Below are 14,283 nucleotides of genomic sequence, written 5' to 3' on the forward strand. Positions count from 1 at the left end.
AGAGACACACACAGAGAGACGCAGAGACAGAGACAGAGAGACAGGAGAAGGAGAGAGACAGAGAAAGAGAGAGAGACAGAGGAAGAGCCGCGTCCTCCTGAGGATCGGCGCCCACCCATGAGACGGGAAGTGAGATGAAGGTGGAGGGGCTGGGCCAGGCTAGGCCTGCCCCGCTGTTGCCGGGACGGGGGCACATGGGGAACACGCCTGGGCTGTCCCCAAAGGCTGCAGCGCAGCCCACAGCGGGCGCCCCAGAACCTTCTCTGGAGGGCCGCCCTTGAATGCAGCTCTCACGTCTCTTGCCTCAGGTGGCTTCAGGGCAGCTCTGCAGAAATGGGGGAGGCGGCCGCGAGCACTCTGTGCCTCTCCCCCGCTCCCACCCTCCGGTCCTGCTGCTGCAGGAGCAGGCGTGGGCCTGGCTGGGTCTGCACTGCGTCTCCCTGCCAGGTCCCCTTGGCCTGCTCCTGACCCCGGACCCGAGAAGCCCCAGACAATGACGCCTCTCCAGAGTACAGTCATGCTGGGGATTTTAATGCTCTTCCTGAGGCGCCTGGACCCTGAGGCCTGGGACACGGGCAGCTTGCTCAGCTCTCCGGGGGCAGTCTCTGCTCCACGGCCTCCCAGCCCAGCCCCGTCACGGGACCACAGGGACAATGTCTCACGCTGCTCAGAGCCAGAGGCTCCTGGCCGAGAGGGGCGCACGGCAGGCAGGCACAGCCCCAGAGGCTCCTGGCCGAGAGGGGCGCACGGCAGGCAGGCACAGCCCCAGAGGCTCCTGGCCGAGAGGGGCGCACGGCAGGCAGGCACAGCCCCAGAGGCTCCTGGCCGAGAGGGGCGCACGGCAGGCAGGCACAGCCCCAGCCCCTGCTGCTGAATCCACGCCAGCCACGGGGAGCCTGGCTCCCCCACACTCAGGGTCTTATCACCGCTCTGCTCGGCGGAGCCATCTGCTCCTCCCTGCGTAGGCCCCTTTCCCAGAACACCTGCTTGGGGCCCACCTGGAGCTTCGCGTCCTCCTGAGCATCTGGCAGTAGCAAGGTCTCCAAGGGGCTTGGGGGGCGGGGCATCTCTCCTGCTGGGGCCCCAGATCCGCTGGGACAAGTCCTGCCAGGGAACCTGGATGCGCATGCCTGCCAAGTGATGCAGACTCACCCCATCTCTGAGCCTTCTCCTTCAGCAGCGAAGTGCCCAGGGCAGCTGAGGGGGGCTGAATGGAGGGAGGTCAGTGCCCCCTATGGCTCTCACCCCTACCCCTCATGCTATAGACTGAATTGTGTTCCCCCAAATTCATATGTCGAAGCCCTAACCCCCAGTGTATGGTGTCAGGAGGTGGGGCCTTTGGGAAGTGATTAGGGTTAGATGAGGGCATGAGGGTAGAGCCCCCACAAGAGGAAGAGATCAGAGTGCTCTCCTTCCCCCCCTGCAACTATGTGAAGACACAGCAGGAAGGCAGCCATCTGCAAGCCAGGAAGGGAGCCCTCCCCAGAATCTGACCATGATGTCACCCTGATCTCAGACCTCCAGTGTCCAGAACTATGAGGAAGCAATGTCTGCTGGTTAAGTCACCCAGATGGCAGCTGGGCAGACTAAGACACCTGGAGTGTTACCTTCCCAGCTTTCCTCCTGAAAAGTGCTCCCTAAACCCACCACATAAGGCAAACTGTACAGGCTCTAGAGCCCCCATCGCTCCTGCCCACCAGCAGAAGGGCACAGATGAGGGAGGGGGAAGAATAGACCAGGAACTTCCAAGGTGGCTCCCAGGACCCAATTTCAGGTCTCCTAGAAGTTGTGGCCATCAAGAGATAGAACTCCATAGCAACCTAAATGTCCACTGACAGATGACCAGATAAAGAAGACATGGTACACATATACACTGGAATATTACTCAGCCACAAAAAAGAATGAAATAATGCCATTTGCAGCAACATGGATGGACCTAGAGATTATCATACTAAGTGAAGTAAGTCAGACAGAGAAAGACAAATATCTTATGATATCACTTATACGTGGAATCCAAAAAAAATGGTACAAATGAACTTATTTATAAAACAGACTCACAGGCATAGAAAACAAACTTATGGGGGCTTCCCTGGTGGCACAGTGGTTGAGAGTCCGCCTGCCGATGCAGGGGACACGGGTTCGTGCCCCAGTCCGGGAAGATCTCACATGCCGCAGGAGTGGCTGGGCCCGTGAGCCATGGCCACTGAGCCTGTGCATGCGGAGCCTGTGCTCCGCAGCGGGAGAGGCCACAGCAGTGAGAGGTCCGCGTACCACAAAAAAAAAAAAAAAAAAAATTTAAAAATCATTTTAAAAAACAAACTTATGGTTACCAAAGGGGAAAAGGGACAGAGGGATAAATTAGGAATTTGGGATTAACAGATACACACTGCTATATATAAAATAGATAAACAACAAGCACCTACTGTATAGCACAGGGAACTATATTTCATATGTTGTAATAACCAATAATGGAAAAGAATCTAAAAAAGGATATATGTATCTGAATCACTTTGCTGTATACCTGAAACATTGAAAGTTAACTATACTTCATTAAAAAAATTTTTTTAAGGAAAAAGATGATATTTTTAACCCATTTGCAGATGATAAAACTATGGGGAAAAAAAGAGAGAGCTCCATGCCAAGGGAATGACTCTGTGGTGGGGTTCCACAGCCGCAGGCTGGAGGGGAGGGGAAGCAGCATCAGTAGGAGCGGGCCTGCCCCCAAGGAGCTCTAGAAAAACCACGTAAGAAGCTGCCATCCCCCCAGGGAAGCCACTGAAAACGGTACTGAGGCCACACACTCTTGCAGATTATAGGGGGATGACCACAGGTGATCCGACAGGTCACAGAGGCAAGATGAACCAGAGAAACAGAAACGGCAAAACCAGAACTTCCCTGGTGGCGCAGTGGTTAAGCATCCGCCTGCCAATGCAGGGGACAGGGGTTCGAGCCCCAGTCCGGGAAGATCCCACATGCCACGGAGCAACTAAGCCCGTGTGCCACAACAACTGAGCCTGTGCTCTAGAGCCTGCGAGCCACAACTACTGAAGCCCGTGTGCCTAGAGCCCGTGCTCTGCAACAAAGAGAAGCCACTGCAATGAGCAGCCTGTGCACCACATCAAAGAGTGGCCCCCGGCTCGCTGCAACTAGAGAAAGCCCACGCACAGCAGCGAAGACCCAACACAGCCAAAAATAAATAAATAAATACATAAATTAAAGAAGAAAAAAAGAACGAGCAAAACCAGCAGCACTTCAGTTCCCTCCAAAGCAACCTGAACACTCTCCTCCTGGGAGCCTGCGGTGGATACAGCCCCAGCCGACCACTCCAGGCTACTTCCCAGGGATGCAGGGCTGGACCTGGGTGGGCCTGGCAGCGAAACCTCAGATCCTTAGGACGGCCCTGAAACCAAGCTGAAGCACCCCCACCCCGCTCCCCCAGCCCACAGACAAGAGGTGGGTCCTCTGGGCAGCTAGGACAGACGGGAGGGGTGTGGACGTCACAGCCCCACGCCTCCCTTGTCTGGCCCTGGCACCTTGCTAGCTGGCACTCTAAGGGCAGCCGGCACAGGCCTAAGACAAGCGAAAAAAATCAGTAATACTCAGGCCCTCTTTCTTTAGAAATTTGGCATTTTGCTCATCGTAATTTTTCGCATGGATTTTGATTCTTTAGAATTTGAATTAGAATATTATTTATCTTGATGACTGATGTTTTTGGTACCCCCTAAGGCATGTGCCAGAGGCGGTGCCTCCCTCTCCTCTCTGCCCTGACAAGGCTGTCAGTGAAACACCCCTCCGTCCCCCACCAGCGATCTGGAACCAGCCTGGCTCCTGAACTGGGGCCAGCACACCGCATGTGTGGAACAGAAATGGTTTACCGCGTGGAGCATTGTGTCCCTGGGACAAATGAGAAGGGGGCGTGGGCCAGCCCCAGTCTGACGTGGTGGCCTCCCCACACCAGCTCCCCACGGCGAGCCACAGGCCCCACCTCTCACTGTCGCCACGCTAGCTCTCTGCTTGTGCCAAAGACCCCGCCTCCCTTCTCCCCAGCTGGCCTCCACGGCCCCTTTGCGCAGGATTTCTCATCCAAACTCCGGCCATCGGCCCAGGAACCAGCAGACGTGGGCTTCCTGCTGCCTGCAGCTGCGGGCACCCCGACCCAGGCTGGTTGTTTTTCTCCCAACATCATTAGCTCTGCCAGGAGCAGAATGAGCCCAGTGTTTATGCTGACCTTGTCATTTCACAGAAGAAGGAGAAGAAAAGACATGTGAGGAGGAAACCATGCCAAAGGGACTGGATATGGGCCCTCTCCTCTGTCTCCCCCGCCCCGCCTGGCTTGGGGGAGCAGGCAGGCTCTTCCTTCTGCCCTGTCACCAGCCCTGGCTCCGCTCGCGCACAGGGCTGGCTCAGAAGACGTCTGGATTTTTCTTTGCTTTGGAAAAAGTAACTGCTCTCCACTCCTCACCAGGAGCAACGGCCCTGAGGCTTCTTAGGAAAAGATTCCTGCAGGGAAGCGCAGGCATCTGAGACCTTTCGTGATGTCTGTTGAGTCTTGCCTCATGGCTGGGCAGTTGGTTCTGCCACCAAGATCCCAGGCCCCAAGCCCCCCAGCTGGGGCTCTAAACTCCCCGGACCCTCTACCCAACAGAGGTCACCTCCCGGGCCTCCTGGCAGCCTGTGACTTCCAGGTCTCAGGGCCGGAGTCTGGAGCAGCAGGGAGAGGACCTGGTCTGCCCAATGAAGTCACTGTCTCAACTGGACAGCTACATGTAAAAGAATGAAATTAGAACACTCCCTAACACCATACACAGAAATAAACTCAAAATGGATTAAAGACCTAAATGTAAGGCCAGACACTATAAAACTCTTAGAGGAAAACATAGGCAGAACACTCTATGACATAAATCACAGCAAGATCCTTTTTGACCCACCTCCTAGAGAAATGGAAATAAAAACAAAATAAACAAATGGGATCTAATGAAACTTAAAGGCTTTTGCACAGCAAAGGAAACCATAAACAAGACCAAAAGACAACCCTCAGAATGGGAGAAAATATTTGCAAATGAAGCAACTGACAAAGGATTAATCTCCAAAATATACAAGCAGCTCATGCAGCTCAATATCAAAAAAGGAAACAACCCAGTCCAAAAATGGGCAGAAGACCTAAATAGACATTTCTCCAAAGAAGACATACAGATTGCCAACAAACACATGAAAGAATGCTCAACATCATTAATCATTAGAGAAATGCAAATCAAACCTACAGTGAGATATCACCTCACACCAGTCAGAAGGGCCATCATCAAAAAATCTAGAAACAATAAATGTTGGAGAGGGTGTGGAGAAAAGGGAACCCTCTTGCACTGCTGGTGGGAATGTGAATTGGTACAGCCACTATGGAGAACAGTATGGAGGTTCCTTAAAAAACTACAAATAGAACTACCACATGACCCAGCAATCCCACTACTGGGAATATACCCTGAGAAAACCAAAATTCAAAAAGAGTCATGTACCAAAATGTTCATTGCAGCTCTATTTACAATAGCCAGGACATGGAAGCAACCTCAGTGTCCATCGACAGATGAATGGATAAAGAAGATGTAGCACATATATACAATGGAATATTACTCAGCCATAAAAAGAAACAAAAGTGAGTTATTTGTAGTGAGGTGGATGGACCTAGAGTCTGTCATACAGAGTGAAGTAAGTCAGAAAGAGAAAAACAAATACCGTATGCTAACACATATATATGGAATCTAAAGAAAAAAAAATGGTCGTGAAGAACCTAGGGGCAAGATGGGAATAAGGACGCAGACCTACTAGAGAATGGACTTGAGGATATGGGGAGGGGGAAGGGTAAGCTGTGACAAAGTGAGAGAGTGGCATGGACATATATACACTACCAAACATAAAATAGACAGCTAGTGGGAAGCAGCCGCATAGCACAGGGAGATCAGCTCGGTGCTTTGTGACCACCTAGAGGGATGGGATAGGGAGGATGGGACGGAGGGAGACGCAAGAGGGAAGAGATATGGGGACATATGTATATGTATAACTGATTCACTTTGTTATAAAGCAGAAACTAACACACCATTGTAAAGCAATTATACTCCAATAAAGATGTTAAAAAATAAAATAAAATCATTACCAAAGTCAATGCCTCATAATTCACTCCCAGCAGGTCGTCCCTAAAGCACCTGCACATACAATCAGATACTGAGGCACAAACACTTGGTCAAGTTAAACAAACCACTGAATACAGGAACGTGTAAGAAGCACTTCTAGAAAACCGAATGCAGAGAGCTACCTTTTCCTTCTTGGCGATCTCCATCCTGGCTCTGTCATCCAGCATTTGTACCACAGCCCGCCTGGGGGAGCTGGAACCCCTCAGTGTTCCCCAACGGGCTTCCAAGGCAGAAATATCCCCAGGCTTCTCCCAACCAAGGGTCACGGCCGGCCCGAGTGTCTGGTAGAATATGGTCCACCTTCTGGCTGGCTTCTGGCTTGAGGTTCAATCACAGAGTTTCCTCCTTTTCATTGTTCTCCAGCAAGCCTGCCAGCCTTCTCTTCTGGGTCCTAGTCGGGACCCTTCCCCACTGAGGCCTTGTCAGGCCAGGTATCGTCGGGGCAGGGCCATTGCCGGGCTCCAGAGCTGGTCAGCACTGGTCAGCTATCTCTCCGGGCTGTGCTGAGCTGTGACAGCGTGGTGTTCTCTAGACAGACTCAGCAGAAAAGGTCTTCTTTCCTCCTGTGGCTGGGGGACAGCTTTTGAGTAATTAAGCTGTGGGTGACTGTTCTTTTCTCACACCCCAACCTGCTTCCCTGAGGCTCAGTCACGGCCCAACACTTCCTGCTCTGACCAGGTATGGAGTGGGGAATTCTCCTGCCAGGGCTTTCTGCGCTCCTGCGAGGGCCCACGCTGCCATGGCAACCAGGAACAGGCCTCTGCGCTCACACCCTCCAGCCTCTGCAGGGCTGACCATCCTGTCATTAGAGCTGCCATGCAGAAAACTGGGGCTGATGGCAAAAGGCCTCCATCCCCATCACCATAGCGACAGCCCAATCGCCTTATCACCGCAGACTTTGCCACCTGTCCAGTTCCCAGGGCAGGGTCACAGGGTCTTCCAAATTCATGTCCTAAGGAGGAGAGGCCCCCTTGAGTCTGGGAACCAGAGGAGAGGGAGCAGGTGGCTTAGCCAGTGGCATTGCCACACGTGCTCAGGCCACCTTCAAGCTTTGGTCACTGCCTTCCCTGACTACCATCTGGAAACATGAGCTCTGCTGGGATCCAGCAGAGGGAGAGGGAAGGAGTGGCCGGTGAGACCTCTCCAAATGGATACGCTGAAATATTTTTAAACCAATTTCGTATTGATGGTCATCTGGGCAGTTTCCGTTTTCCCCTGTTATAAATCTTGGCCTTTTACCAGGGTCAACACGTGCATGTGTTTCTTCTGGATGCTTCCTAGAGGCTGAATTGCTAGGTCCAATGCTGGGCACATTTTATGACTGTGCAGACAGGACTACATTGGCCCCTTCAAATGGCTTCACCAATTAATCCTTCCAGCATCATTAGGAGTTTGACTCCATGCTGGCCAGTCCTTGAGGTGATGAATCTTTATAACTTTTGCTTATCTGTCATCTCATTATCATTTGAATTGCAAAGTGCTGGACACCTTTTCATATGTTTATGGTATTTGTATTCCTTTTTCTAAGGATGATTTGTTTATATTACTTAACTGTTTTGTTATTGAATTTTCTACTTTTAATTTGTATAAACTATTTTTATATTCCATCCATAATATCTATTAATCCTTTTCTTGTTGAATATGCTGTATTACCTATTGCTAAACATGTGGCTTGATCAATGGTGTCTTTTAACACACAGAAGTATTTCTTTTTCATGAATTTGGCTTGCTTTCTTTTTTTGAAGCTCGTGTCTTGTTAAGAAAAGCATTTCTGGGGGCTTCCCTGGTGGCACAGTGGTTGGGAGTCTGCCTGCCAATGCAGGGGACACAGGTTCGAGCCCTAGTCCTGGAGGATCCCACAGGCTGCGGAGCAACTAAGCCTGTGCGCCACAACTACTGAGCCCGCACGCCACAACTACTGAAGGCCGCGTGCCTAGAGCCCATACTCCGCAACAAGAGAAGTCACCGCAATGAGAAGCCCGTGCACTGCCAACGAAGAGTAGCTCCCGCTCACCGCAACTAGAGAAAGCCCATGCGCAGCAATTAAGACCCAACGCAGCCAAAAATAAATTAAAAAAATATTTTTTTTAAAAAAGAAAAGCATTTCCCACCCAAAATTAGAAAAATGTTCTCCCACATTTCCTTGTAATATTTTTCCAATATTTAAAAAATGTTCAGCACTCTGGCCCCTCTGGAATTTGCTTGTGTATAGTATGAGGTAGGAGTCTAACATTTGCTGGCTACCTTTTCCCCACTGATTTGTATTGATAACTGCACCACAGTTTATGCTCCATTGTTGTATTTCTCTGTTGTGAGGGAACGGCTCTGCTCTGGTCACCTTGCAGGTGTCCTCAAAGGCCACCAGGCCAAGTCTGGGACCACAGCTAATCTGAGCCTGTCAGAACACTTTGTGATGCTCCAGGAACTGAGGTTGGACTTGAGAGGAGCTGCTCTGAGGCCACCTCCCACTCTCTTCCACATCTGCCCAGGAGGCATCAGGAGGGTTTCCCCTCATCTCTGGTTCCGAGATGTGAGGTTTTCTGTCCCTGCCCCCAGGGTGTAGCTGCCATCTAGAATGGGCTCCCAGCCAGACGTGATGCCTTGGGGTGACTTGAGGCGCAGGCATCCAGCTCTCTTTGGTTGGGTGTCATCCTTTCTGGTGCATGGGACAAAGATGGGAAGTGGCACATTTGGGTGCTTTTTTTCTTTCTTTCCTTCCTTCCTTCCTCTTTCTTCTCTTTCTCTCTCTTTCTTTTCATTTTGCTGCCTGTGTCAGCAACAGACTGTCTAAATGTAAAAGTGGATCTTGGTACTCTGCCTGCCTTGGCCTCAGCTCTATGAGCTGGATGTCTCTCTGTCCGTTCCTGTAGATACCGCATTCTTTCAGTTGGCACTTTTCAGTTTTTTGATACCTGGTGGGAAGGGATCCCTTCCTTTTATTTTCCTACAAAATTTTCTTTACCATAAGGCTTTTATCTTTCATATAAATCTTACAATCTACTCTTCCCATTTCACTAAAATAATGCTGCTGATAATTTCATTGGAAAGGCACTGAATTTGTGGATTTGGGGATCCATTTTAGAGAACAGACATCTTTATAATGCCAAGTCTTCTCATTCAGAAATGTAGCCAGTTCCCCTGTTTGTTGAAGTCTTCTTTTATGCCCTTCAGGTGAGCTTCATTATTTTTCTCTTATAGATCGTATGTATTTCTTATTAGATTTATTCCTAAAGAAAGGAAATATATTTATATGGAGGAGATATTGTCATGATAATTATACTGATTAAAACATTTATGATTCACAAAGTACTTTTGTATTCATTCTGTCATTTGATCAGACAGTCTTGGGGCAGTAGGCAGGGGTGGTATTATTTTTACCACTTTCAAATGGGTTCACTGAGACTGGGGATGTTGAAGGATTGGGCTGCAAAGGCTCACCATCCCCCAAGGACAGGGGCCAAGGCAGTCCTCATGCAGAAGTCCCAGGTCCTGCTGCATAGCCCTGTGGCCTCCCTGGCCACAGATGACTGGAATGTCACCTGATCCAAGGGCAGCCACACTGCACACAGGTCAGAGCCTTGGGAGTGACCTCACAGGAGACATTTACCCAACAGGGACTACTTGAAACAACAGGTGATTTTACGGGGGCCTCAAAGTGGCAGAATCTCTGAACATTCAAGTCTCCATAGGAAAGTCCTGCATCTTCCTCCCTAGGGTGAGGCAGAGGATGGTACCTTCCTGGGGGAAGTATCTGTGGTGCAGGAGGGAGGAGCGTCTTCAGGGCTCCCCTTGCTTCCTCCCCGCCCCCCCCCACCCGCCCCTGCAGCTCCGGGACCTTGTGCTTCAGCCCTCACTCTGCTAAGCCCCCATCACCCCGCCTCTCCCCAATTTAAACCTGCCTACCCTGGTTAGCCTATCACTTCTTGCCATTCTCCTCCTGCCCTCTTTGTGTCACTCTAGTGAAGCTCATATAAACATATGTATTTCATCTTCTATGTTTAAGCAGAAGTTTGTACCAATACTGTTTGGGGTTCGCTGACCTTTTTAACCTGGGCAAATCCCATTGCTTCTCCCAAGTGTCAAACACGAAGTCCTGGGCTTTGCTCTAATTGGACGGCCTACCCTGCCGGTGGGGGGAGAAGGTCTGCATTGATTGGCTGAGATGTGGGTCAGGTGCCCATCTGTAGACCAGTCTCTGAGGCAATAGGGATGGGATTGTGTTGATTGGCTCAGACTTCCTGGCACCCATGTGGAAAGGGGGATTGTGGGGATGGAGGGGGGTGGGGAGGGGGCTCTATCGCTTGCACTTTCAGATTCTTAGTCGTGACTTTTCCTTTATGATGACTCCCGTCCTTGCTTTCTGCTCTCAGAGGTCCTGGGGACCAGGCTGCTGTGAGGTCCAGACTCCTCTTTCATGGTGGCCGGCTCTGCCCCTTTTCCAGGGCCTCTGCCTGCCCCCCTTCCCCCCTTCCTATTCTGCAGACTTTCTCCCACTTTCTGTGCAGGGCAGCACCCCAGGAGTAAGGGTGCCTCAGGTCAAGTCACCTGCCTAAGTGACCATGTATCCAGAGTGGGCTACACATCCATCCCTAGATCCGGAGCAGGGGAGGGGTGCCTGGTGGTACAAATACAGCTCCTGGGAAGCCCCTGCAGGAGAGGCAGTTCTGAGGGTGCCCGTCCCTCTATTTCAGGGAGCTCCCAGCTGCCTCCTGTCTTCCTTGGCTGTGATCTCTTCCTGCCCACTGCCTCCAGGTAAACCTTAGAGTATACCCGGTCCTCTCCTGCTCTGTCATCTTCTGTTCCCTCTCTGCTGGTGGCAGAGCCATGTCTGTGCCTGTCTTCCCTGTGGCCTGGAGAACCGAGTGGGAGCACAGGACACGTGGGTAAGCAGTGGTGGTAGTCAGCAGCCTTCCTGGGGGCTGGGTCTGCTAGTAGACCCCAGTTGATGGCATCAAGTCCACGCTCCTTAGACTTGGTGAACGACCAAGAAGGTGTAGGGGGGAGGAATAATTCTCCTCTGCCCTCTTTGGCTCTCCAGCTGGGCCTAGGAACTAAGCTGACATTAACAGGAGAAAGGCATACAGGTTTTATTTAAATTTTTACCTGTACAGAGGCGCCTTCACGAGAGAATGAAGATCCAAAGAAGTGACCAGAGAAAAGGCTTTTATACTTTTATAAAGAAAACAATAGTGACATGCGCTCAGCTCCCTCGGAGGCCTGAGCACATTGGGGGCCCCTTTCAGGCCCCCCCCTGGGCAGGCCGTGGAGGCTGGGCTAGGGTTAGAGTGAAAACAGCCCTGCTGCCCCGGCCTTGACTGGCCGGGCAAGGGGGTATGGGGACCGAGGCCACTGAGTGGCTGGTTTCCCCCCTGGGCTGGGCCTCCTGGAGTATGCCCCTCAGCCAGCTTTTATCCAGCTCCCTAGAGGGTTCCACTGTGCAGCTAAATTGAGTGCCTTCCGAGAGCTGAGCAAAGCCTCGAAGGTGGGTGGCTGCCTGCCTTGCCCAGTGGGGGCGAACCTAGAGAGCCTCAGCCATTTGTCATGGGCAGCCTTGTTCCAGTTCTGTCTGCAGGGCCCAGCGAATGAGGGGGGCCAGGACTCCAGAGAAATGCGCCATCCCCACAAGTGTGGATGCTGCATGCATGACGTCAGCGCCCTGCCCTACAATCTTTTCTATCCCCATAATTGCAGACTTACAGGACAGCTGCAAGAATGGTACAGTGAAACTCCAGGATACCCTTCATCCTGACTCTTTAAATTTACCATATTTGCTTTACCCTCCATATGTATCATAGATCTGGACCCTTTAAGAGCATGTTTCAGACAGGATGTCCTTTTACCAGAGTACTTGTATTTCCTAAAAACAAAGAATTCACTTACATAACCACAACACCATGAGCAAAATCAAGAAATTAAAACATACAATACTAACCTGCCATCTATAGACCTTCCTCAGATTTCAGCCTACCATCAAATCTCCACTTCCCACAGCCTGCAGGACACCTGTAACCCACCATGACCTCTCCTTTTTGTCATGAACGGTAACAATACACGCAATCATCATTGTTGTTACTTGTTAAACAGCTACTACGACTAGAGCTTGGAACATAATGTCTTATCATTCCCAGCAACATGCTTATGGAAAGGGTATTTTTCCAGTTTTACAGATGAAAGAGAGAAAGAGACTCAGAGGAGTTAATGGTTTGTTCACTTTTGTGGTTTTGTGGTTTGTGGAAGTGCTGGGACTGAATCCAAGTTGGGTGACAGCTGGGGTGTTGGAGTGGAAGGTGGGTCTTGCTATTCAGTAAGATGCATGAGCTTGGGGAGTTGGTAACCACATAGGCCAAGTGAGGCTTTCTGGGGTGATGGAGGACAAGCAAGGCCAGAGAGGAGGGAGAGCGCTGCTAGAGCTGTGAAAGTTTGTTACGTGTTTTGGTGTTGACGTGTGCCTCTTAGGAGCAATTTCCTTAACCTGAATCTGTTTCCATGTCTGTAAGGTGGTAATAATATTCTCCTCTGTTTTTGTGAGGATTAAATGAGGACGCATATGGAAAGTGCTTGGTGTAAGGGAAACTTCAAGACAATTACTATTACGTGTCACGTGAATACACTTAAATCTATTCCAACCCAACACTGTCCTCCTGATTCCTCCTTTTGTACGACTTTTAGTGGAAGGAAAAGGGACTTTGAGAACTGTCTTCAGAAATGGCTCTCACCCGCCCCCTATAGGTCAACCATGTCAGCGCAGTCAGGATGGGGCTGCACTAACAGCTCTCCACCATCCCGTGACACTGGCCTGGCGTTGGCCAAAGTCTGTTCTTAACGTTTAGTACCAACATGGAGGGGATGTGGGAAAGCTCTCTTCACCCTCTGCACTTGGAAAGAGCCAGGGAAGAGGGTCGGTGAGGAAGGTACTGAGTGAAAGCAGGTGGTGGAAACTTCCTTCAGCCACAGGAATATTTAGAGCAATGGTTCTCTAAGCCACTGTTCCCCAGGGTGCATTTGGCAATGTCCAGAGACATTTCTGTATTTTTATTTATTTGTCTGTTTGTTTATTTTTGGCCACACGGACGCAGGATCTTAGTTCCCGACCAGGGATCAAACCCGTGCCCCCTGCAGTGGAAGCTCAGAGTCTTAACCACTGCACAGCCAGGAAGTCCCACCAGAGACTTTTTTTTTTTTTTTTCAGTACGCAGGCCTCTCACTGCCGCGGCCTCTCCCGTTGCGGAGCACAGGCTCCGTACGCGCAGGCTCAGCGGCCATGGCTCACGGGCTCAGCCGCTCCGCGGCATGTGGGATCTTCCCGGACCGGAGCGCGAACCCGTGTCCCCTGCATCGGCAGGCGGACTCTCAACCACTGCGCCACCAGGGAAGCCCCAGAGACATTTTTGGTTGCCAAATGGCCGGTGGGGTGCCACCAGCATCTAGTGGGTAAAAGGCCTGAGATGTTGCCTGCGATGCACGGACAGCCGCCAACAACAAAGAATTATCCAATCCGAAATATCAACAGCGACAAGGTTGAGACACCCTGATTTAGGATAATGTTTAGAGTGATGCCGTTGGTTTTTCAAATATTACCATCTCTTTCTCATCATTTCAGATCTGGCTGCTTCTAGCATGATAGTTGTGTAACCTTTCTGCCAACTTCCAAACACCAAAGTCCTTTCACCTCTGTCCTGCAAGATGCTTTCGAATAACACACCATTTAACAAACAAGAAGCATGAAAGACGTACTACCCTTAGGGAACTGAGCCTCATTCATCCCCATCCATTGAAAAAGCATTATTCCAACATCTCAAGCAAAATGAAGTTTTCCAAGTCACGGTAAGCCAAGCTGCTCCTTCAGTTTGGAGATGAATTTCTGCCCCTTTTGAGGTGAAGTGGCTCTGCTACTCTGTGAGGTCAGCAGTTTGGCTCCCAAATCAGTGGTTAGATATCTGGTTTCCCAGGTGGTGGGCAGGCTCAGGAGCCCTCACCCCTGCGGGCTTGTGCTGAAGGGACCTGTGTGACCAGGGACTTGCTCCCAGGCAGGCAGGAGGAAGGCGTGGTAATGGCAAGAGAGGACTCAATCATCTGAAAATGAGAGGCATGCCTTCAGCTC

General features: G+C 50.8%; 1 protein-coding gene across 1 annotated transcript in view; it reads right to left on the minus strand.

Annotated features, from left to right (window-relative positions):
- The window catches only part of GCK (glucokinase), a 56,245-nt gene that overhangs the window by 41,358 nt on the left and 604 nt on the right, over window positions 1-14,283 (minus strand). The window contains exon 2 of the mRNA XM_022593078.2: window positions 6,305-9,409. Within this exon, the coding sequence (XP_022448786.1) occupies window positions 6,305-6,349 (45 nt within the window). The 5' untranslated portion in view covers window positions 6,350-9,409. The remainder of the gene's footprint in view (window positions 1-6,304; window positions 9,410-14,283) is intronic.

The sequence above is a fragment of the Delphinapterus leucas genome, chromosome 9 (genome assembly GCF_059928025.1).
Source record: "Delphinapterus leucas isolate spDelLeu-1000000601 "Yukka" chromosome 9, BTC_Dleu_Yukka2, whole genome shotgun sequence".
In the NCBI taxonomy this organism is placed as follows: domain Eukaryota; kingdom Metazoa; phylum Chordata; class Mammalia; order Artiodactyla; family Monodontidae; genus Delphinapterus; species Delphinapterus leucas.